Source organism: Mustelus asterias, chromosome 12 (genome assembly GCF_964213995.1).
Source record: "Mustelus asterias chromosome 12, sMusAst1.hap1.1, whole genome shotgun sequence".
Classification (NCBI taxonomy): Eukaryota; Metazoa; Chordata; class Chondrichthyes; order Carcharhiniformes; family Triakidae; genus Mustelus; species Mustelus asterias.
Genome location: NC_135812.1, coordinates 18,918,292 through 18,943,200, shown reverse-complemented (window position 1 = coordinate 18,943,200; position 24,909 = coordinate 18,918,292). Strand labels below are relative to the sequence as shown.

The 24,909-nt window shown below is 40.6% G+C and overlaps 1 protein-coding gene across 2 annotated transcripts in view; it reads left to right on the top strand.

Moving 5' to 3' along the window:
• LOC144501293 (protein phosphatase Slingshot homolog 2-like) overlaps positions 1-24,909 on the top strand; it is a 169,854-nt gene that overhangs the window by 19,057 nt on the left and 125,888 nt on the right. For both annotated transcript variants that reach the window (XM_078224869.1, XM_078224867.1), the window contains exon 2: positions 22,770-22,813. In XM_078224869.1, the coding sequence (XP_078080995.1) occupies positions 22,770-22,813 (44 nt within the window). The remainder of the gene's footprint in view (positions 1-22,769; positions 22,814-24,909) is intronic.

The window sequence follows — 24,909 nt, the reverse complement described above, 5'->3', positions numbered from 1 at the left end:
GTGAATGCGTTTTTTTGCTTTTTGTTATAGCTGGTTGTAAATGAATGTTTACAAAGGGCTCGAGATAGCTACATTCCCACCTGTAAAATCAGGCATGCATATGATAAATGAAGGAGTCTGGAAAAGGAAAAGTGGGGGACAAAATTCTAATAAATACTGAATTTCTGTTGTACCAGGTTGTTAACTTTGCAAATACAAAAGGAATACCAATATTTCCAGTATAAATCCCCAACAATGAATTTGCATTTAAAAGGATGTCAAAATTTTGATTTATTGTTAGATTTTGATAGTAACTGCACTTCAATGAGATATTACATCAGATAACTGAACAGACATTCCGAGCGAAGGAGAGAATATATATTCATATAAAAATATATACTTATGTTAATTTTCTTCAGAATTATGTGGAGATTCTTTGTCCCTTCGCCTGCATGCTATAAATTAACTAGGGAAGAAGAACGGGTAGTATAGAAAGTGGAAGTCTATGAATGGTAATTGAATTTTGACCATCTTTTTTACTCAGGAATGGATGCACTGAAAAACTATTGCTGTATTTTTCTTGGCACAAAAATACTTTATATCCAGATTTGTACAGTGGTTATCTGTAATAACATAAGGATCAAGAGTGCAGAATCTCAACATAGTTCTGAACAAAATTTAAAAAACAAATATATAATATATATATTATATTTCTTTACAAAGCTGTCCTCTGCTTCACTAGGAATGTTTGTCCTGTCATCCTTATGCTGTAATATCTAATTGAAGTGTAGTTGCAGTCGTAGTCTGGTTGAATCTTTTTTGGCTCAGTGATGCCTTAAGCACTGTTTCCTAGGTAACTGCTAATTTAAAGTCAATGCAACATCAAAATGTTTTTACTGGAGCAATTTTGAGCAATGCTTTTACTCCTGAAAATAACTGAAAAAACATTTTTTGTGTGTGGTACTGTACAAGAAATGATTTAAAGATGCTGTAACCATTTAAAATGTTGCTTGCAGTAAATTAAGATGAGCTGGTGAATAAGCTGGAAATGTGATGTGTCGGTTGGCCTTCAGTAGGCAGAGCTTTCAGCACAGCAAGGCTTGAGTCCAGATAGTCCAGCCAGATTTTCCTTTGGCATGGAAGGGAAAGGGAGTTCACTTGTTGTGATGGTGAATACAACCGCCATTTGAGATTACTGTAATTGCCCTCGTTTGCTCAATATAATGCATCATGTAATCTACTCTTCCATATTAATATGTTACTAAATATTATAGCTGTACACAGTCCAACAATGCTGAAATGCTTGTATTGTAGAGTGTGGACTTTAGTATATGTGTCTTGCTTATAGTAGCACCCTAATCATAGAAGACAAGTCACAATTTTCCAGCACCATAGCTTGATGCTGCGGTTGGGGTTTTTTCATGCTATATCTTTTTCTGAAAATCCAAGTCATTTCTAGCTTGGATAGTTGGTGGTGGGCAAATGTTAAGGTGAACAGGATATTGCCTTACTGTTTTTAATGATTTTAACTTTTATTCCCATCTGGGTTCAATTGACATGAGATAATGGTGGGCAATTTATCAATAAATAAATTATAAAATATATATTCCTGCTAAATATATCATGATTATTATTGAGGGTTCCATTGTTGTTTTGAAGATGCAGAAAGTGTATGGATTACAAGGTGCACAGTTGTATTGATTTCTTTTATATTTTTGTCCCCACCCCCTCTTGCTTACCAAGAATCTATCCACCTCTGCCTTAAAAATATTCAAAGACTGGAAGAGAGTTCTGGAGTGAAAAAAGTTCTCCTCATCTCTGTTTAAAAATGAAAATCTCCTTTTAAAACAGTGACTCCCTAGTTCTAGATTCTCCCACAAGAGGAATCATCCTTTCCACATCCACTCTGTCAAGATCCGTCAGAATCTTATGTGTTTCAATCAAGTTGCCTTTTACTCTTCTGAACTCCAGCGGACACAAATCTCGTCTGTCCAACCTTTCCTCATAAGACACCCACCCATTCCAGGTATTAGTCTGGTAAAACCTCTTTGAATTGCTTCCAATGCATTTACATCTTTCTTTAAATAAGGTGACCAATACTATACATAGTATAGTATGCGAAATGTGGTCTCACTAGTGCCCTGCACCGCTGAATCATCACGTTCCTACTTTTGTATTCAGTTCCTCTTGCAATAGAGTCTGCTTCTGCCACCCTTTCAGATAGTGCATTTCTGATCATAACAGTCCATTGCACAAATAAAATTCTGCCCCTCCCTTGTATTACTTTTACAAATGATCTCAGTTTGATACCCTTGTTGTCTGACCCTCTTGGCAATACAGTACTTTATAATTTTGAAGGCACCCATTAAATCTCCTCTCACTTTTCTCTGCTGTAGGGAGCAAACTTTAAAGTCTGTCCTCAAATGGCCCCCATCTATGGTAATCTCACCTGCACCCTATCTCTAAGGCATTGACTTCCTTTCTAAAGTGTAGTGCCCTGAATTGGACACAATACTCCAAGCTTAACAAGGGTCATAACAGCACATAACTTCCTTACTTGTGTACTGTATGTCTGCCTCTATGTATATAGCCAAAGATCCTGTATAAATTTTTTTAACAGCCTTTTCAACTTGTCCTCTTCAAAAATCTCTATATAAATGCACTGGACTTATTGTTCTTCAATTTAAAATTGCACCATTTAGTTTATTTTGCCTTCCTTGTAGTTTAAGCTTGAACTTATTGTGGAAAATTGGAGAAAGTTCTATTCTGTCAGAAAGGTACTAGATTTTCTTTGGAACATGATTTCCAATTACTCCTCCAGTGGTGATAGAAACACCCATTCCAGTGGGCACTGCATATCTCTTTGCGGATATGTCAGATCTGCATGTTAATGTTTTGTAATTTTTGGTAGGCAGGATATCTGACAAAAGTTGCACGGTAGCAGCAAACATTTTGGAGATCACAAAAAGGAACAACATTATAAAGATTATGGGTGGAAACTTCTCAAAAATATTCTTAGTGTCATAAAAGTGTGAAAACTGAAGTGTTCTACACCAATCTTTTGGGCGAGTTCGGCACAGCAGTCCTCTGACAGCTGGGAGCTTTGGGTGGCAGAGTCTAAGGATGCTCAGGAAGCTGGCTGCAGAGCGCTCGGGCACCCCGATCTACTGAACTAAGAGACCTCCTCCATTTTGCGATTTTGTTAACTAGTTGGCTTGTTTGATTATTTCCTCTTGACACTTAGGCCTGGATTTTTCAGCCCCATCGTGGCAGAGCCACCGCAGGAATTTCGGTGGCTCAGCCAAAAGTCTATTGACTTCCTGTGGTAAAAGTCCATTGACTTTTGGCATTCTGATATCAGGCGGGATTGAAAAATACCACCTTTGGTTCTCAAAAAACAGGCACAATTCTTGTGTGCTATTGCAGGGACAAGTAGTGTGTGATCTGTGATTTACATTTGGAATAACTTGAGAAATGTTCGCGCTAATGTTGTTACTGGCTTTTGCTCAACAAATAGCTTTCATGTTACACTTCATTAATATTTTTATTAGTCATTAAGTTGCATCGTGTTTTTATACGCTGCGCTACATCTACTAGATAGCAATTAAGTCAAATAATTTTTAAAACTAACCAGCTTATGAAGACTTACCAACAGTTAAAATTATATTGATTTAGTGTTGCTTTTGGCTTTTGTAGATATTTGGATTATTGATTAATTCCTCCAGGATTTAAAAACCATAACCAGTGTATATCTTGTGGTTAATATTCCAGGATTATCTTGGAATGCAAATATGGCCCCAGTTTTTTTGCTCTCCATTGCAAATTGTCTTCTTTAAGCTCCTCTTCCCTGTTTCTGCCAACAATAAGTACGAGAAGCTAATTCACTACTTTTTCATTAGGAGAATACTATTCAAGCACCTACTGGTGCTGTGTTTGTCCCACTAGCCCACCTGGCCAATCTTCCTTTACAGCTTCCCCTGCCCTAGCCTCAAGCTGTCATCTTTCTCTAGTTTCTATCCAAATTCCCAACATAGAAACATAGAAGATAGGAGCAGAAGGAGGCCACCTGGCCTTTCGGGTCTGCTTCACCATTCATTGCGATCATGGCTGATCATCCAACTCAGTAGCCTAATCCTGCTTTTTTCCCATAACCTTTGATCCCATTCGCCCCAAGTGCTATATCCAGCCGCCTCTTGAATAATTCAATGTTTTGGCATCAACTACTTCCTGTGGTAATGAATTCCACAGGCTCACCACTCTTTGGGTGAAGAAATGTCTCCTCATCTCCATCCTAAAGGGTCTACCCTGAATGCTCAGATTGTGACCCTTGGTTCTGGACTCCCCCGCCATCGGGAATATCCTCCCTGCATCTACCTTGTCTAGTCCTGTTAGAATTTTATATATCTCTGAGATTACCCCCCTCATTCATCTTAACTCCAGCGAAAACAATCCTAACCTTGTCAATCTCTCCTCATACATCAATCCCACCATCCCCAGAATCAGCCTGGTAAACCTTCGCTGCACTCCCTCAGGAGCAAGAGCATCCTTCCTCAGAAAAGGAGACCAAAACTGCACACAATACTCTAGGTGTGGCCTCACCAAGTGTATAATTGCAACAACACATCCCTGCTCCTGTACTCAACCTCTCGCAATGAAGGCCAACATGCCATTTGCCGCCTTTACTGCCTGCTGCACCTGCATGCTTACCTTTAGTGACTAGTGCATAAGGACACCCAGGTCCCAGTGCACACTCCCCACGCACCCCCCCCCCCCCCCCCCGTAATCTGCCGCCTTGTTTTTGCTTCCAAAGTGAATAACCTCACATTTATCCAAATTATACTGCATCTGCTATTGATTTGCCCACTCTCCCAACCTGTCCAAATCATTCTGAAGGATCTGTGCATCCTCGTCAGAGTTCACCCTCCCACCCAACTTGGTATCATCTGCAAACTTTGAGAAGTTACATTCTGTTCCCTCATCCAAATCATTAATTTATATTGTGAATAGTTCATGTCCTCTTCGAGCTCATCTTGTCCATGAAACCCACCTTCAGTTCCCTCAAATATTTCCCATTAAATTGCTGACCACTCAACTTCTCTTCCTTGGTTCCCATGTTAGCTTATATTGTTAACAGTTCTCCTTCGTAGAGTGCTATTCCTCTCTGCTTGAAATCTGCTGTTGTCACCCGTCTTCTTAAAAACACAACCCTTGACTCCACTGACCTTGCAAGCTACCATCCATTTCCAATTTTCCTTTTCTCTCTAAAGCCTTTAAAACCGTTTGTTATCTTCCAAATTTGTGCCTTTCATTCCTGGAACTCCATGTTTGAAACACTCCAATCAGGTATCCATCCCTGACACAGTACCGAAATGACTCTGAATAAATTCATAAATTGCATCCTATGTAACTGTGACAAAGGTAAACTTGTGGCACTTGAGATGGCACTTTTATAATTATGACAGAACAATGTGATTTACTTTTCAAGGTGTGATCATATTTTACCTCAAATGCATATCCAATTAGTGGAGATATGTAGTAACATTTGGTAGTTTAAACAAAAGTGCTTGGAATACCTGATGCACAGAATTTAACACTGATTTTTGTTTGCCAGACAAATAGAGAAATTACTGCCAAAAGAACAAAATAAAACCTTTGGGCAAAAAAAAGTAATCCTGTTTTCTTGGTTCTTTATAGCTATGATTGTGATAATTAATGGGGGCTGTAGTTTAAAAGAAAAACTATTTTTAAACTTTAACTGTGGATTGTTGATTAATAAAATGGGCACGGATCTAAAATTTATATATATGTTGTCTTTATTCATGTTCTCAGCATCCATATTTCCTGTTGTCAGTCAGAGAAGTGAAATATGAAGGCTGTGAAGTAAATGCCAACAAATAATTTTTAGTCTTGGGATTTCAAACACATGCATCTAACATGAAACCACAGCTATTTACTGTCAAGCCTTTTTATTATTACTTTGTTTGTCAGCCAAATCAGAGAAGTGACATGGCAATGATGAGGCATTGCTCAAATATTTTCTCAGAAATTATGGAATGAGCAGTATTGAGCTCTTAAGGCCCATTGTTTTTCGATCTCCTTGTATCATGGATCATTCCAACATCAAGTGACTGACCACATGATCTGCTTCTCATCTTTTTTATTTGCAAATGCTGCTGTACTGCATCTGGTCCCTGCTTGATATCTGGAAGGTTATAGGGAACTATGATGTGATAGTTTAAATCCTGGAAATTCCAGGATTTTGACCCAGTGACAGTGAAGGAACGGTGATGTATTTCCAAGTCAGGATGGTGAGTGATGTGGAGGGGAACCTCCAGGTGGTGGTGTTCCCCGGCATCTGCTGTTCTTATCCTTCTAGATGGGAGCAGTGCATCTTGTAGATGGTATATATGGCTGCCACTGTTCATTGGTGGTGGAGGGATTGAATGTTTGTGGAAGGGGTAGCAATCAAGCGGGCTACTTTGTCCTGGATGGTGTTGAGCTTGTTGAGTATCGTTGGAGTTGCTCTCATCCAGGCAAGTGGAGAGTATTCCATTACACTCCCTATTTATGGTGGACAGGCTTTGGGGTGGGGATGGGAAGGGGTGGGGGGTGTCAGGAGGTCAGTTACTCGCCACAGGATTCTCAGCCTTTGGTCAACTCTAGCCACAGTATACAGGTAGTACATTTCAGTTTCTAAATGGTCCACCTTGTATCCTGAGGCTGAGACCCTTTTGTTCAAGATTCCCCAGGCAGAGGAAATGTCATCCCTGCAGCCAGTCTGTTCAGTCCTGTCAGAATTTTATACATTGCTTGCGATCCACTCTAATTCTTCTAAACTCCAGTGAATACAGACCAGGTCAACACAATCTCTCTTCATACGACAATCTTGCAATCCCAGGAATCAGTCTAGTGAATCTTCACTGCACTTTCAACGGCAAGTATATCCTTTCTTTGGTAAGGAGACCGAAACTGCACACAGTTTTCCAAGTGTGGTCTCACCAAGGCCCTGTGCAGATGCAGAAGGACATCCTTGCTACTCAAGTCCTATTGTAATGAAGGCCAACATACCATTTGCCTTCCTTCCTACCTGCATGCTTTCTTTCCCCGTTTGATGTACAAGAACATCCAGGCCCCTTTGTACATCAACATTTCCCGATCTATTTTAATAATGTTCTGCCACTCTTTTTTCCCACCAAAGTGGATAATCATGTTATACTGCGTCTGCCATGTATTTGCCCACTCACTCAAGTTGCCTAAATCACCTTGAAGTTTCTTAACTTCCTCCTCACCACTCACATTCCCACCAAGTTTCATGTTGTCAGCAAACTTGGAAATATTATATTTGGTTCCCTCAGCCAAATCATTGATATATATTGTGAATAGCTGGAGCCCAACCACTGATCCCTACTAGTCACTGCCTGCCACTCCGAAAAAATCTATTTATTCTTACTCTCTGTTTCCTGTTTGCTAACCAAATCTCAATCCGTGTGAATATATTGCCCCAAATCCCATTTTGTTAAATTTTGCATACTAACCTCTCTGTGGGACTTCATCTGAAAGTCCAAATACACCATAACCACTAATTCTCTCATCTATTCTACCTCATAAAAACTGCTGTAAGTTTGCCAAACATGATGGGTGATATTCTGTGGCCTCGCTCGTCCCAAAACCACAAAATCTCACCTGAGGTCTCTTAGAATCTTAGGTCAACGGACTTTTCTGCGATCTGTTCCTTGCCCACTCTGATTCCCGCGACGGGCGGGACGGTAAAATTCCAGCTAATTTCTCTTTCATAAATCCATGTGGATTCCATTGATATTTTCTCAATGTCCTGTTATCTCATCCTTTGTAACCTTTTACTTTTCTGCGCAATTGCAATAATGCATTGCGTAAGCTGCATGATATGTCTTATTTATTAAAAATATTATATTAACACCAATATGTGTTGGCATCATTTTGAAATTAATGTCACCTTCTCTGAACATTCTGCTTTTTCAAACTCCAGTATACTTTCATTTTGTCTATAAACTGTGACATTCAGCTTCTACAACCTTTTAGAAATGTAAGTATATTTTTACTCACTGTTCTGTTGCTAATTTCTTTTGACTCTCCCATACCTCTTGAAAATGATGACATCTTGTTGGAGTATGGTTGCCTGAATATTGTTACCCTTTAAGTCTTGGCTTTCTAATCCCCATTTTTTTTTGTGTTTATTAAGTACATATGATTAGCATTTATTAATTCAATTTCCTGCTTTTAAAAATAAATCAGTAATTTCAGTTGCGTAATCTGCAGTTCATAAACCTAATTTTGGTGTAGAATAACTGTCTTCACTCATAAACTAAGCTTCTTTTGTAATACAAACCAATCTATAAAATAGCAGACATTGGTTCTCGGAATCATACTTCTGGCCTTTTTGGAAAATATGACCAACATTAGTTTGTTTCCACTTTTCAGGTATGGACTCTCGGTTTAATGAACTACGAAACATTCTGTCACTTGCCCTTACTTTAGCCCTTGCTTTATAAAGCATCCTTGGATCAGGTCTAACCAATTGTTTATGAATACTGTATCTCACATTTTTTTCTAATCCGTTCAATACTAATTTCCTTTGCTTTCCTCCTTGGACTCAGATTAATGTTCTGCCCTTTGAATTATTCCAAAAGGGTTACTATAATTTTCATGTAGTGTAAAAATTATTTATATTTTGCCACATTGTTTTGATGGTATTTTACCTATATATATTAAGGAGTCAATAAATCTTACAAATCTTTCTGTGACTCCCTGCAGTCATTGATTTTGAGTACTTATAAGACTCTCGACAATTTGAAAATATTCTTCTGCAATGTGATTTGGGTGGCCGACATTTTTATTTAATCTCCAGGTTCTATTCTGAAGGGACATTTTCACTTGTGCTCTCTTAATACTGTGCATCTTTTCAGAAAACTGGATGAGATGCATTGAAAAATTATCAACTTCAAAGAAGGACACCAGAAAGACACATTTTAAAAAATTGTTTGTTTTTCTCTGGCACAGTTTTTAGTCCTCCTGTTACCTTCAGTTATGTCTTCTATTCCTCCTTTTAAGAGTGGATGGTATGGGTCTTACCAGCGTTACTGTGATTGGTGCTATTGTCTTCATGCTGATTTAAAGAAAATTAAAAAGCAACATAAATTACCAGCTATAGTTACGACAAAATGTTGTGAAGGTAAAATTGGAAGAAATAATCTGTAGCATGTGCTGCAAGGATAAGACAATTTAAGCAAGCTCAAGAATGGACAGTCTCTTAGAACTAATAGTGCAAGGCAGTGATGTTATGCTGGAATCAGAACAGCCACTAATTTTAAACTGCTTTACCCCCGTGCCTGAGCATCTGCAAAAATTTGGATTGGTTAAAGTATAGTTGAATAGCGTGCCATCTCTCGTTATTTTGTGTCACATACAAAAAATGATCACTTAAGTAAAGTACTAATGCTGCAGTTACTGACAGTTTAGTTTTGAGATGGTTGGATGGATACCGAACACCAACATTTCCCCCCCTAACATTTCTGTCTTAAGAGGTGAAAGCAATAGTTATTGACAATTTCCATCAGTAGCAAACTAAACATCAGAATTAAAATGTTTACATTTTCCTATGTTGCTCTACTACTGCTCCTGCCCATTTTTAAACTTGAAACGGGAATGTATTTTGCTATTGGAAAGCTGGAAAGCAATATCCCAAGCTTTCCTCCTTCAGGAAGAGAGGAGAAAAACTAATTGGTTAATCAAACTTTGGAATTGAACTTTATATCCCTAATGAGTGTAGGCATAATATCCATTTTTGGAGTGTCTTTGGCAATACAGAGTTCCCCTGTTTTGTTGAAGTGTCTGCACCTGTGGCCTTTCAATTTGATCTACGTAGGAGCTGTTTATCACCGACATTCAAACAAATAGAACATTATATGATGGCAAGATTCACTCCAAAACAAAAATGCTGAGACAAGAGAATAGCAGTTGTGTTTTGAAGAATTGAATCTTTGTTAAGTATTTAGCCCCCCTTTCGTTGCACGCTTGAAAAAATAAGAAAACCACATGGTATAAATTGGAACTCAAATAAATGCAGGGACTATTCTTTTTTGCTTTGGCTTACCAAGGATAAGAAACTGGTTCACTTGTGTATGTATACTGCTAAGGAGAAACTTTAATAAGCTTTTGTTGTCATTCGCCATAAAACAAAATCTTTCATATCCATAGTACCCCTTGAAGATGCCTCAAAGCATATTATAACAAGAAAGAAAAGTAAATCCCAAGCAAACGGGGAAAGATCAAAATTTGAGAGAATTGAGATGTAAACCAGAAACACAACTGGAGCAAAAAATTTTAACTGCAAGAGTGGAGGTAGCATGGCAGAAGGAAATCCAGAAGGCAGAATGTTGTGACTAACAGAGGCTTTTAATGATAGAGCAGAGGACAAGATGCTTAATGTTGAAAGATGAGAAGGTCGGGGGTATGATAAGGAGATCATTAAAATTGGAGTGAGATTGAAGTGGGATTTGAAGGTGAAAATAACTCACGAGGGTGAAGGAAACCAGTATAGCTTGGACAAAAACAGAAAATCCTGGAAAATCTCAGCAGGTCTGACAGCACTTGTAGGGAGAGAACAGAACTTTTACGGCCTCGCTCGTCCCGAAACCGTAAAACCCCACCCGAGGTCAATGCACCTTTTCCATTGTCCGCCCCTCACCTGCTCCAATTCCTGTGGTGGGTAGACGGTAAAGTTCAGGCCAACATTTCAAGTCTGGATGACCCTTTGTGACAAAGTCATCCAGACTTAAAACGTTAGCTCTGTTCTCTCTCCACAGATGCTCTCAGACATGCTGAGATTTTCCAGCATTTTCTGTTTTTGTTTCAGGTGCCAGTGTCCGCAGTAATGTGCTTTTAACTTGGGCAAAGTTGACACAAATATGAAACTTTGTATTTTGAATGAATGAGAGCTTGAAGAGGATTGAGGGAGAGGCTGGCTAGAACATTTGAAAAGTAAAACAAATGGATAGAGGATTCATGAGACCAGAGCCAAAAACAGACATCCGAATACAATTATAGAACCAGAAAGAGTTGGGGTAACTGGGTGAGACAAAATGAGTAAAGCACCAAAAATATGTGCCTCATACATGAAGCAATGGGCAACCACAACTTGATGTCGATCAGCATGGTTTTGGGAGAACTGGCCTTTGTACAGCATTGCATCTGGGGAGGAATTTTTTAAGAGGAGCTGAGGTTTATGGAAGTTAACTTTAGAGTTTCACTCATGGTTTTAGTAGCAGTGATATTAGATCATTGTGGTAACAGCAACTTCAAATTGTATAATGTCTTTCTTAGGGGGAAAAAAATCCCAAGATACTTCACAACTAAATGTAAACAAAATGTGTGCTGAGCCAGAAGTGGTTCCGATGGAAGTTTTGATGGCTTGATCAAACAGCTGTGGGTTTTGAGATGCTTTTTAAAGGAGGATACAAAAGTGGAGAAACCAAGATGTTTTGAGGAGGAAAGCAGTGCAACAAGAATGGTTAGAGAGGAAATTCCAAAGAGCAGCTGAAAGTGGTGTTGCCAGTGATGTGGCAAAGAAATAGGAAGGCACAAAATTCCAGAGTGGTGATCAGATAAATGCAATGTGATAACAAGAGATTGTAGAGATGAGATGGGACAAAGCATGAACCAATCTGTCCAAGGATAGTTATTCTTGGGAGTGTCGAGAGTGTGATCATAAGGATACTTCTATTAATTACAACACCCTTGGGTTATGATTTTTAGGTGAGGAATGAATCACAATCAGGTGCAATGTGCGCAACAACCTGCAGTATTTGCTTCGTGTCACATGAGTAATGTTGCATTGAGAGATACCAAAACCCAGCAAGGAGTCAGAGAGGAAGGAAGAACACTGACAGATCTGAAAAAGACTTGAATGTCATGAAATGATGCCAGTGTTTTCCATTTATATACTGTGATTTAATTAAACCTCTCACAATTCTGTTGCCAAAACTTGACTTAATTTATTTCTTGTTCTTTTCATTTGATTTGAGTGAAACTTAAGCCCATTTGGAGCATTACATATAGAATCGTGGAATCCCTACAGTGCAGAAGGAGGCCATTCAGCCAATTGAGCCTGCACTGACTACAATTCCACTCAGCCCTTATCCCCATAACCCCATGTATTTACCTTGCTAATCTCCCTAATTTACAAATCTTGGGATACTAAGGGGTAATTAATCAACCTAACCCGCACATATTTGGACTGTGGGAGGAAACCGGAGCACCCGGAGGAAACCCATGCAGACACAGGGAGAACGTGCAAACTCCACACAGGCAGTAACCCGAGGCCGGAATTGAATCTGGGTCCTTGGAACTGTGAGGCAGCAGTGCTAACCACTGCCACCGTGATCATTTAAAATAAATTTTTATATCTTTAGTTGTTTGATATGTTTAAAATTTGTAATATCTAGGTTTACAGACAAGGTAAGGCAGCTGGTGCCTTAATAGCTATAATGATCCAAAATGACACGTAATTCCTCAGGGACTGAGCAAAGGGTGTTTTGTGTTTGTCAGAAAAGAATTGCCATTTTGAAGAATTTTCTTTTGTTTGAGATATACTGAAGAGGAAGGTTGACATGAGGGTTGCACAAATGATGTGATTATTTTATAATGAATAGAATGAGTCTGCTCCTAGAATTTCAAATTTACTGAAAAAAAACTGTTTTTCCACCTTGTGTTTCTCTATATACAATACAGTTTACTGATTTTCAACTGGACCAGTTTGAAAAAAGTATTTATATTTGGACAAAAAAGAAATCTTGGGAAATATTCTGTCGGTACAATTGGGTTGGGGAAAAAAATCTAATTATCATACCATGGTTACATGCTTGACAGCACAATCACAATACTCCTAATTATTACCTCAAAGCTTCTTGGCCAGCATTTAGATTGGCAAGTTTTGATATATGCTTTGTCTTACGAAAGCATCACTAGATTTCATTTTTATTAAATCGAGGTGTTTTTTGAAGTAGATCTCTGTTTGCTTGTTGCACACTGAATATAGTACTTGTACACTTTTATTGAATTTTTCATCCCTCAATGCTACAGTTCTAACTGCATTGTGCATTGGAAATTGGTAAAAATCCAGAATTACTGGGTGACACAAAGTGCTACAGCAATTGTTGGCAAGCTTCTTGCCAATACTGAACAGTGATTGTAAAGGATTATATATCAATCAAAAATATTTTGGTAGTAAACCTGCCTCATTGCCATTTTCTTATGTCGACTTAATTTTAAGAACTGAACTTTGGTTATGCTGTTCCTAACTTACAAACTTAAATAATTCTGATTGTAAAAGATAGCCATTTAGTGTTCTACACGGTGAATAAATATAACTTTTTAAAATTCACGCATCCTTTGGTCATTTATTGTGGCTGTTTCAAGGAGCCTGTGGAAGAAAATCCATTGAAACTGGAAGCAAAATTTAAAATAAACAAAAGGAGATGATGACTGGCAACTCATAATAAGTGATTAAGCTGATAAAACAGCTTGTGCTGGTACAAAGTGCATTCATTGTTATGAAACATCCCAAGGTGCTTCACAGGAGTGTAAATCATAGAATCATAGAAACCCTACAGTACAGAAAGAGGCCATTCGGCCCATCGAGTCTGCACCGACCACAATCCCACCCAGGCCCTACCCCCATATCCCTACATATTTTACCCACTAATCCCTCTCATCTACGCATCCCAGGACACTAAGGGACAATTTTAGCATGGCCAATCAACCTAACCCACACATCTTTGGACTGTGGGAGGAAACCGGAGCACCCGGAGGAAACCTACGCAGACACGAGGAGAATGTGCAGACTCCACACAGACCGTGACCCAAGCCGGGAATCGAACCCAGGTCCCTGGAGCTGTGAAGCAGCAGTGCTAACCACTGTGCTACCGTGCCTACCGTGTAATACAACAAAAATTTGACTGAGCTACAGAAGATATTAAGAGATGACTAAAAGCTTGGTCAAAGAAGTTGCCTTAAGGACTTGAAGAACTTAGAGGTCTTGAAGAACATAAGAAATAGGAGCAGGAGTAGGCCATCTAGCCCTTCGAGCCTGCCCCACCATTCAATAAGATCATGGCTGATCTGAAGTGAATCAGTTCCACTTACCCGCCTGCTCCCCATAACCCTTAATTCCCCTACCGATCAGAAATCCATCTATCCGTGACTTGAACATATTCAACGAGGTAGCCTCCACCACTTCAGTGGGCAGAGAATTCCAGAGATTCACCACCCTCTGAGAGAAGAAGTTCCTACTCAACTCTGTCCTAAACTGACCCCCCTTTATTTTGAGGCTGTGCCCTCTAGTTCTGGTTTCCTTTCTAAGTGGAAAGAATCTCTCCACTTCTACCCTATCCAGCCCCTTCATTATCTTATATGCCTCTATAAGATCACCCCTCAGCCTTCTAAATTCCAACGAGTACAAACCTAATCTGCTCAATCTCTCCTCATAATCTACACCCCTCATCTCCGGTATCAACCTGGTGAACCTTCTCTGCACTCCGTCCAAGGCCAATATATCCTTTCGCAAGTAAGGGGACCAAAACTGCACACAGTATTCCAGCTGCGGCCTCACCAATGCCTTGTACAGATGCAGCAAGACTTCTCTGCTTTTATATTCTATCCCCCTCGTGATAAATGCCAACATCCCATTTGCCTTCTTGATCACCTGTTGTACTTGCAGACTGAGTTTTTGCGACTCATGCACAAGGACCCCCAGGTCCCTTTGCACAGTAGCATGTTGTAATTTTTTTCCATTTAAATAATAATCCAATTTGCTATTATTTCTTCCAAAGCGAATAACCCTGCATTTGCCAACGTTATACTCCATCTGCCAGATCCTCGCCCACTCACTCAGAGAGAAGAGGGAGAGAAGCAGAGAAGTTCTCACGAGGGAATTTTCAAATTTAGAGCCTTCGCAGCTGAAGGCTGTGATTAAGATCACTGACAAGAGGCCAGCATTGAAAGAGATCTGAAAGGGTTGTCGGGCTGGAGGAGGTTACAGAGTTTGGGTGGAGTAATGGAGGGATTTGAAAACTAGGATGACCATTTTAAAATAAAGTGTTGCTTAATCTAGAGCGGGTGTGGGTTGATGAGCACAGAGGTGCTATGTGAATGAGACTTGGTGTAAGGGGCATGGGCAGCATAATTTTGGATCACTTCAAGTTTATAGAGGGTAGAAAATAAAATTAGTTAACATGTTGCACAGTGATTACCACTGCTGCCTCACAGCGCCAGGGACCCGGGTTCAATTCCGGCTTGGGTCACTGTGTGGAGTTTGCACATTCTCCCCATGTCTGCATGGGTTTCCTCTGGGTGCTCCGGTTTCCTCCCACAGTCCAAAGATGTGTGGGTTAGGTTGATTGGCCATGTCAAATTGCTCCTTATTATCAGGAGGATTAGCAGGATAAATACATGGGCCGCGATTCTCCCATCCTGCTGCGCTAATTTTTTACAGCAGTGGATCAGGAAATTCTCACGCCGGCTGATTCGCAGGATTCACGCATGCGTTCGTGCCCTGCTACCATCTCCATTTAAATGGGCACTTTAATACAATTTGAATATCATTAGCGTGCCCAGGACTTAAGTCTCTGGGCCCTCTAACATCCTCCAACCCCGCCCGCCCACCAGAGTGCTTCACTCCAGTGGGGATTACAATAACTCTCAACTAATGGGGTACTAGTGGCCTGACCCCGTTGGAGTGAAGGGGGGGGGGGCAATCGAGGACCCCAGAGGGTCGGGTGGCAGGGAGGTGCCTTGGGCATTAGCACCTTGGCAGTGCCAGCCTGGGCCTAAGTGCCCCCTAGTCATTGGCACTTTGCCTCTTGGGCAGTGCCTGGGGGCACAGGCTGGCACTGCCAAGGTGGCAATGCTCAGTGGTACCCCAACCCCATCCAGTGGCCAACCCTCTGGGGGGCCTTGATTGCACCCCCCCCTTACTCTAGCGGGGTCGGGCCACCAGCTGCCTGCAAGTGGGGAGCTATAGTGAACCCCACTGAAATGAATGGAGTGAATCACTTCTGGCGGGGAGGGAAAGGCAAGCAGGGCAGGAGATTTCAGTCTCAGGCCCACTCATGTTATTTAAAATATATTTAAATTAGAAGCTATATACATTATGCAGCTCGGTGCGGAGCTGACGGTGCCGGAAATCTAGCGCTGGGAGACGCATGCATGCCCAGACACCCAACGCAAATGCCTTGAATTGGCCACCGCGAGAGTCTCCTGTCCCACTGCGTGAAAAAAGCCGTCATGATGTGGAGATGCCGGCATTGGACTGGGGTAAACACAGTAAGAGTTTTAACAACACCAGGTTAAAGTCCAACAGGTTTATTGTCAATGGCATTTGCTACCAAATAAACCTGTTGGACTTTAACCTGGTGTTGTTAAAACTCTTACTATGAAAAAAGCAGTGCAGCAGGATGGGACAGTTGTGTCCCCCCACCCCATATGTTTTATATTGAGCTGTTGATATAACAATGTTCCAAGGCAATTCATAAAAATAGCATAAGCCAACATTTACCTTTGAGTTTGCATAAGAAGATACTTGGATAGGTGACCAAAAGCTCAACTATTTGAACGCTGTCTTGCCTGATGTCATCTTGCCACCCCTCCACATTCAATAAACTTGAGCTCATGCAAGTTCAGGTGATGGTTATGTCATGTGGAGTTTGGCATTTTAAGCAGGGTTTGCTTAGCAATAACCTATTCAGTGACACTTAGTTTGGGTTCCGCCAGGGCACTCCGCTCCTGACCTCATTACAACCTTGATTCAAGCAAATACAAAAGAGTTGAACTCCATAGACTAGGTTAGAGTGACTGCCCTTGACATCTAGGCAGCATATGATCAAATGTGGCATCAAGAAGCCCGAGCAAAACTGGAGTCAATGGGAATCAGAGGGAATATTCTCCATTGGCTGGAGGCATACCTAACACAAAGGAAGATGGTTGTGATTGTTGGCGGTCAGTCATCTCCAGGACATCACTACAGGAGTTCCTCCAGGGTACAAGAAGAGCTTCTTTCTTCCCTGCTGCCATCAGACTTTTGAATGGGCCTACCATATATTAAACTGATCTTTCTCTACACCCTAGCTTGACTGGTAACACTATATTCTTCACTCTCTCCTTTTCTTCTATGTATTCTGTGAACTTGAATAGCATGCAAGAAACAATACTTTTCATTGTATCCCAAATACATGTGACCATGATAAATCAAATCAGGGTGGTGTCTAAGACCCAACCATCCTTTTAGCTCCTTTATCAATGACTTTCTTTCCATCATATGGTCAGAAGTGGAGATGCATCAGCAATGTTCAGCACCTTTCACGACGACTCCGATTCTGAAGCAGCCCATGTTCAAATGCAGCAGGACCTGGACAATATCCAGGCTTGGGCTGACAAGTGGCAAGTAACATTTGTACCACATAAGTGCCAGGCAATGACCATCTCTAACAAGAGAAAATCGAACCATTCACCCCTTGACACTCAATGGCGTTACTGTCGCTGAAACACCCATTACCAGCATCCTGGGGAGTTGCCGTTCACCAAAAACTGAACTGCATGCAGGAAAGAGTGAAGGTGGCTTCTGGAATGGTCAAAATGACTTCCAAATGTGGAGAAAGTGGCTTCTGAGTTGGGGAAATGTGGCTGCCATTTTGCCATTTGGGGTTCGGTGGTGAAGGGAACGAGACTGGCTGTGTTGGGGGGTAGACGAGACTAGCTGCTCCATGTGTGGGGATTGGGGGGCTGGAATGTATGAGTCTGGCTCGCTCCTGGTCTCAGGGTTTACCCTCGCCTCTACATACCAGCACACTTGCATCAACTCACACAGTAGATAAGGGTGAGTGCGATTGAGCCAGGAAAGCCCAATTTGACCTACTTGCACTTTAATGCTCATCTTTGTTATTTACTCAGCTTTTTAAATTATCGTTTCATTGCTTTAACATTGCTTTATGATTGCTCGTCCAGCTGTTTCTTTTCTTCACATCTCAACATTTTATTGAACTTCATGTGTAATGTTGCACCAAACCGTTTCAAAATTTGTTCATTAGCCCCTTGAATGTGAAAACAATTGAAATGTGGACCCTCGCATGAAAAGATTGGAGGAGCCTGATCTCGCAGGACCTAGGCAGCAGACACATCTGAAGTCTCCATCATCCCCACTCAACAACTGAAGCCTCCAGGCCCACTCGATCAACAACTCTCAAACCACCCACACGGCCCTCAGTTTATCACATGGATCTCACAGTCTGATGCATTAAGATTGGATCACACCAGGAAAACGTTATACTTTAATTGATTTGAATTCCCCTGGATGGGTGGAGTGGAGGGGAAATAACCAATCAGGGTTGCCATTTGTGATCCCTATAAAATGAGTGTCCCTAGTTAGTGTATGTGAATGAAGGTAATTCTAAACCTGACCCTGTGTTGAATTCCCCAACAATTGTATTGTACTTTATAGTTAAGTAGACTTTGTTGATAAATACCCTCTTTAGAAAAGCTGTGTGCTTTTCTAAAATTCACCAGGATTCAGTAAAGATTGGGATGTGATGGTTATATGGGGAGTGGTAGTTGAAACTGGTACCACATGAGATAGTAGGTGAGTAGGGTCAAAGGAGAGTATTTCTCTACAGGGCTCAAAAATAGAGTGGAGATTTCACAGACACTATAGAAATGAGCAGATTGCTGGAGGAATTAGTTTTGTATAGGGAAGGGAGAAATGACATTTGGATGTATAAGATCATGTGTTATCAAAAGTGAGAAATGCTCCAGGTATCTTAGCCAATATTCATTCCTTAACTAATGCCATGAAGAACAGATGATTTAGTCACACATCTGATTGCTGTTTTGAAGATGTTTTGGGATTAAGATGGCTTCTTTGCAGATACTGAATTTAAAAAATTATTCTATTATGTAAATATAATGAGAGATTATAATCACTGGTTGATAAATCTGTAATAAGGCGTAAACTTCAATCCATTCTAGAGCATAAAGGGAAGTTGGAAGAAATGTTTCTTCGTGCAAAGGGATCTTAGAATCTGGAATACAATATTAACAGGCTATAAAGCTGAATCAATCATTTGCCGCTATTTCATGACCTTGCTCGGGCGAGGCTCGTAAAACCCCTCCCAAGGCCAACGGAGAATTCCATTCTGCGAGTCTCGTCCACCCCTATTCCAGAGCGGGCGAGGTGGTAACATTCTGGCCATTATGTCTGATTCCTTTATAAGCATTGATTTAAAGAAAAATATTTTATGGACAGGAACGTGTAGGCAGGTTAGATTACAATAATTCATTACATCAATTTAGAGATAGTACTGGTCCGAGCATGATGAGCCAAAGGGCCTTTTATTTTAAAACATCTTGGGGGTGATTCTCCTAGCCCGCTGCATTAGCAGTGCATCAGGCTGGGAGACTCAAGTGGAGGCTGTGTATCGGGCTCCCTGCTGGGCGCCATAGCCTCTGCCTGTCTCAGGCTGGTGGGTTTCCAGTGCCGTCAGCACCATGCCAGAAGTCAACATGGAGCTGCATAAATTAGTTAAATAATTTCCATGTCATTAGAGGAGCCGGGACTGAAGTCTCTGGGCCTGCTAGGGTCTCTTTCCACCCCTCCCCATCAATCGGGTGGTACGGCGGTCACATGGCCAGCGATTGAGCGATCGGGAGGCTGGCAGTACGGAGCTACTGTGCATGCGCTGATCTCCGCTATGACAGATCGGCGCATGCACAGTAGCCCGCTCAGCGCTATGCACTGTATGCTGCCAGCCTCCCCAGTGGGGAGAAGCCCACCCCCTGATTTTTAATGAGGGCACGCTAGTGCACCCTGAAGTGTACAGAGTGTGGGAAATTCATTTTGAAGGTCCCGCTGAAAAAACCACTGGGATTTACTCCAGTTTTTAACGCGAATTCGACACTTAAGAATTTTTTTGGGAGAATCCCACCCCTTATTCTGTTTGAGATTTATGATAAAATGCTTCTAAACAAGTCTTTTTCAAGGAAGGGACTGAAAATATATTGCTGCCCTCTTGTGGTATGTCAATGCAAAGTGATGTTTTATGTTGAAGTTTCAGATTCTTGTATATTCATTTAATTTTACTTACTGATCTTTCCCAGGTTCTTCACTCTAGTGTGTATAACAAGTGCAGCATTTAGGTTTCTCAGTGTTAGAAGACTGGATCCAGATAAGGGAGAAGGCTGAGAGGAGATGGGAAGAGGAGAGGAGAAGGGGGACAAGGAAAGAGAACAAGCAAATAAGAATCGAGAAGGATGGAGTGGCACTGGCAAATTGTTCTTTCAGGGGAGAGGGGACTGAACAGTAGGATTGGGTCCATTTTCTTAGCATGAAGACTAGGAAAGGGGAGAAGCAATGGGGGAATGAGAGGAGTGGGTGGTCCAAGGAGCAAACAGACTCATCTGGTGGTTGGGGGCTGTAATGGGCTTCACTGATGGAGTACGCTAAAGGGAGAGAAAGATGGGATTACAGATGGTGGGTTGGGGAGGACATACGAATTGCAACTGAAAGGGCAAGTTATTATGACTGTAAATTTACATTCTGCTCTCTCGTTTCCTTCTCTATGAACGGTATGTTTTGTCTGTATTGCGCGCAAGAAACAATACTTTTCACTGTATGTTAATACATGTGACAATAAATCAAATCAAAAAAAGTGGTTGGAAGGGAGGAGTTGTTTTGTATGTTGGACTGGAAAAATGAAAGTTAGGGAATGGAGGTGGATTTGGAGTTGTTTATCTGTGGGGGAGCCAGCTGGTGTTAGAAAGTACCAGACGATTGTGGGATGAAAAATTGGGAGATTTTAAACAAGCACTTTAAAAATTCTGATCCATTTTTAATCAAATCTGCTTGGCAGAGCATTTTAACATGGTTTTAATGTGCAATATTTCTTACACTCTTGCATCTATTAGTAAGGAATAGATATTCAAGGAACTGTCATTCCAGGCATTAGTAAGGAATAGATATTCAAGGAACTGTCATTCCAGGCATTTTGCAGTTTCTGTCTGGCTACCCTTGACAAAATTGAATGATTTTGCCAGTCCCTGCCAGTTTAAAATAATGAAACAAAAATTTTATATGCCAAAAACAGAAGTAATCTGTAGTATTAATTATTGAGTGAAAGGACCTACCATATATTAAACTGATCCTATGATTAAACCTACCCCCAAAGTCCCACTACCGCAAACTGTCCCCATAGCGCAGCAATTCTTTTCTCTTCAGGTGCTTATCTAATTCACTTCTGAAAGCCACAACTGAATCTTCACCACATACTCATGTAATGCATTCCAGATCCTAACTACACACTGCTGAATGTTTGTTTGTCATATCACTGTTGGTTCTTTGGCATTTACTGTAAATCGGTGTCCTCTGATTCTCAATCCTTCTGTCAAAAGATAAAAACATCTATTTACTTTGTCCAGACCACTCATGATTTTGAAGACCTCTAACAAGTCTCATCTCAACTTTCTCTTTAAGTAAAACAATCACAGCTTCTCCAATCCAGCCATATAACTGAAGTCCCTCATGTCAGGAGCTTTTCTTGTAACAAAACCTTCACATTCTTCCTAAGTGGCAGTCCTAGAATTGAAGATAATAATCCAGTCGAAGCCAAACCAATTTTTTATAAGGGTTCATAACTTCATATGAATCTATTTATAAAACCCTGAATCCCATCTGGCGTTTTATCCACTTTCAACCTGCCCTGATACCTTCACAATTTTACACATGCAGCCCCAGGTCTCTCTCTTCCTAAATCTCCTTTTGAATTGTATTTTTATTAATTTACGGGATGTGGGTGCCACTGGCAAGGCCAACATTTATTGCCCATCTCCTTTATTTTATATTGCCTCTCTTTTGTTCCTCTTGCCTATCTGTATCACTTAATTTGTCTCTGCATCAAATTTCATCTACCACATGTCTGCCCAGTCCACCAGCCTGTCTTCGTCCTCTTGAGATCTATCTATCATTGTCCGGTTTGTATCATTTGCAAATTTTGAAATTGTGACCTGTACTTCCAGGTCCAGATCATTTAATATATATATGAGGACTAGCAGGAGTCCTTGCACCAACTCCAGGAACTGCACTGTTTACCTTTCTTCAGTTTGACAAAAAGGCTTCACCACCACTTGTCACTCAGCCAACTTTGTATTCATGCTGCCACTGCTCCCTTCTGTTTCATGGGCTATAACTTTGCTGGCATGTGATGCTTTATCAAATGTCTTTTGGAAGCCCATGTTTACCACACCAACCTCAGAACCCGATCCAGCAATGCTTCTGGCCTTGTTGGGCCAGGAACCTATTGATCAAGAAAATTATCCTGAATATATTTCAGAAACATTTCCCCCTCCTTTCTCTTATACATTTATTATCTTAGTCTATATTAAGATAATTACATTCCCCCATTGCCAATGCAGTATGTAGTTTTTGTACCTCCCTGTCATTTGATGTTAAGGGATACAGGGATTCTGTGAAAAAATGGGCCTTTGAGGTAGAAGATCAGCTGTGATCTAGTTAAATGGCAGAGCTTGAGGGGTAAATGTTCCACTCCTGCTTCTATGTTCCCTCACTTGTTGGTGGGAATTGTTAATTATTATTAATGTGATGCCAATTAAGATCTCTGGCCCAGGGAGGAATCTATTTAAATTGTCAAGTCTTATTCCTTATTATTTATGGAGATATTTTTTTAATGTTTTTTTATTTTCTTAAAATCTTGTAGGAGGCTGACAGTGGAGAAGAAGAACGCAGATCCCAACCACGCAGGTAAGAATTGGCATTCCATTTTTTAACCAATTTCTGAGTCATGAACCCTTGTGTAAAAACAAAATGCATAAAATTTGCTTTACAAGCATCAGATTCTCAGAAATAGGGGTGGAAATATTTTTTCAGCACCTTAGTTACAGACCCCAAAAATTAATCTCAGATGGAAGTGCTCCACGCTATGGCAAGAATCATTGTTGAAGTATCAGTTTTGCACCTTATCCAGAAGATATCACATAATTCAATAGCACGAAAGCACAAAAATTACATAAGTAAAGTAAATATTTTGCGACAGTGCAAATCTTTTTAATTCTTAATTCTGAAGTACTAGGGTGAGTTTCATTAGGCTATAAACCACTTGTATTTCTATGGTGTTTCTCTCTCTCATTCACTCACAATAGTGAGCATGTGTAATTAATATAAGAATTGTAACACAAGAGAGTAGAGGTGGAGGATTGTTTTGTCCCATTATGGTTGGTATGTAGTAGACTGTCATAAAAATTGATCCCTTTTCTGTCATTCATTTTCTACTTTAAAATTTAATAACATAATGTAGTGTCACATCCATGATGTCCATATTGGCTGTCCCACAGTTAAATGTTTTTTTAAAATCTAGATTGTCCCTTTCCATAGTTAACCTATACCTGATGATGATAAATGGACACTTAACTAAATGTTTTTAGTGAAATATTAATTTTTACTGCATAATTTTAATTATCTTAATCATAGTACCACATTTGAAATGTGAGGACAACAGAAATGTCAAATCTAGTTTCTTCATATCCTGTACTGTGGACAAGGACAACTGCCACTGGAGTGTAATCTGGTATCCGTGCTTTAACACGCAGCCCACATTGACTGTACACCTCATTTTTGCAGTCCAGTACCAGCAGGTGGTGCCCAGATACAGTACATATAAATTCTTGTTAAAGGAGAAAAAAATTCAGAATGTTTTTTTTTACCTAGAGAAAGTGATGGGGTGTAGACTACTGGCAAAAGGCATTAACTCTTTTGCAAGGTTTTCTGGTAATTAACACAGTGATAGTATGCATCATGGTGGACCTCTCAGTGCTTCATGTATTGTATTGCTGTCAGTTCTGTGGTGAAGTGATAGTAAGAAGTCTCACAACACCAGGTTAAAGTCCAACAGGTTTATTTGGTAGCATAAGCCACAAGGTTTCGGAGCGCTGCTCCTTCATCAGGTGAGTGGGAGTTCTGTTCACAAACAGGGCATATAAAGACACAAACTCAATTTACAAAATAATGGTTGGAATGCGAGTCTTTACAGGTAATCAAGTTTTTACAGGTACAGACAATGTGAGTGGAGGGAGGGTTAAGCACAGGTTAAAGAGATGTGTATTGTCTCCAGCCAGGACAGTTAGTGAGATTTTGCAAGCCCAGGCAAGTCGTGGGGGTTACAGATAGTGTAACATGAACCCAAGATCCCGGTTGAGGCCGTCCTTATGTGTGCGGAACGTGACTAACAAATCAACCGGGATCTTGGGTTGATGTCACACTATCTGTAACCCCCACGACTTGCCTGGGCTTGCAAAATATTAAGATTCATGAAGAAGATAACAAAATTTAGTGGATATTCTTATCAGGAAAAGCTGAACAGACCTGAGCTCTTTTCTGTAGGAGAAAAAAGGTTGGGGGGGGGGGGGGGGGGGGGCGGGGGAGGAGCTAGATAAGCATGCAAAGGAGAAATGAATGGAATTGTATGCTGATAGGGTTAGAAGAAGAAGGATTGGAGGATATTCGAGTGGAGCATAAATGCTGGAATGGACCATTTGGGCCAAATTGATTCTCTCTAATCCTTTGCAGTAATACATGGCTGATGTACGTAAATTATGAAAGTAAAGCAGCCAGAGAATCTACCAAGTTATTGCAACATTTTACTTTGTTCTTCCATGAATTCGAAAACTGTGCAGGTTACATGGATTGGCCATGCTAAATTGCCCCTTAGTATCCAAAGGTATGTAAGTTTAGTGGATTTGCCATAGTAAATGCGCGGGGTTACTGGGGTAGGACAGAAGGGAGGGCCTGAATAAGATGCTCTGCTGGAGTGTTTGTGCAGACTCGATGGACTGAATGGTCTC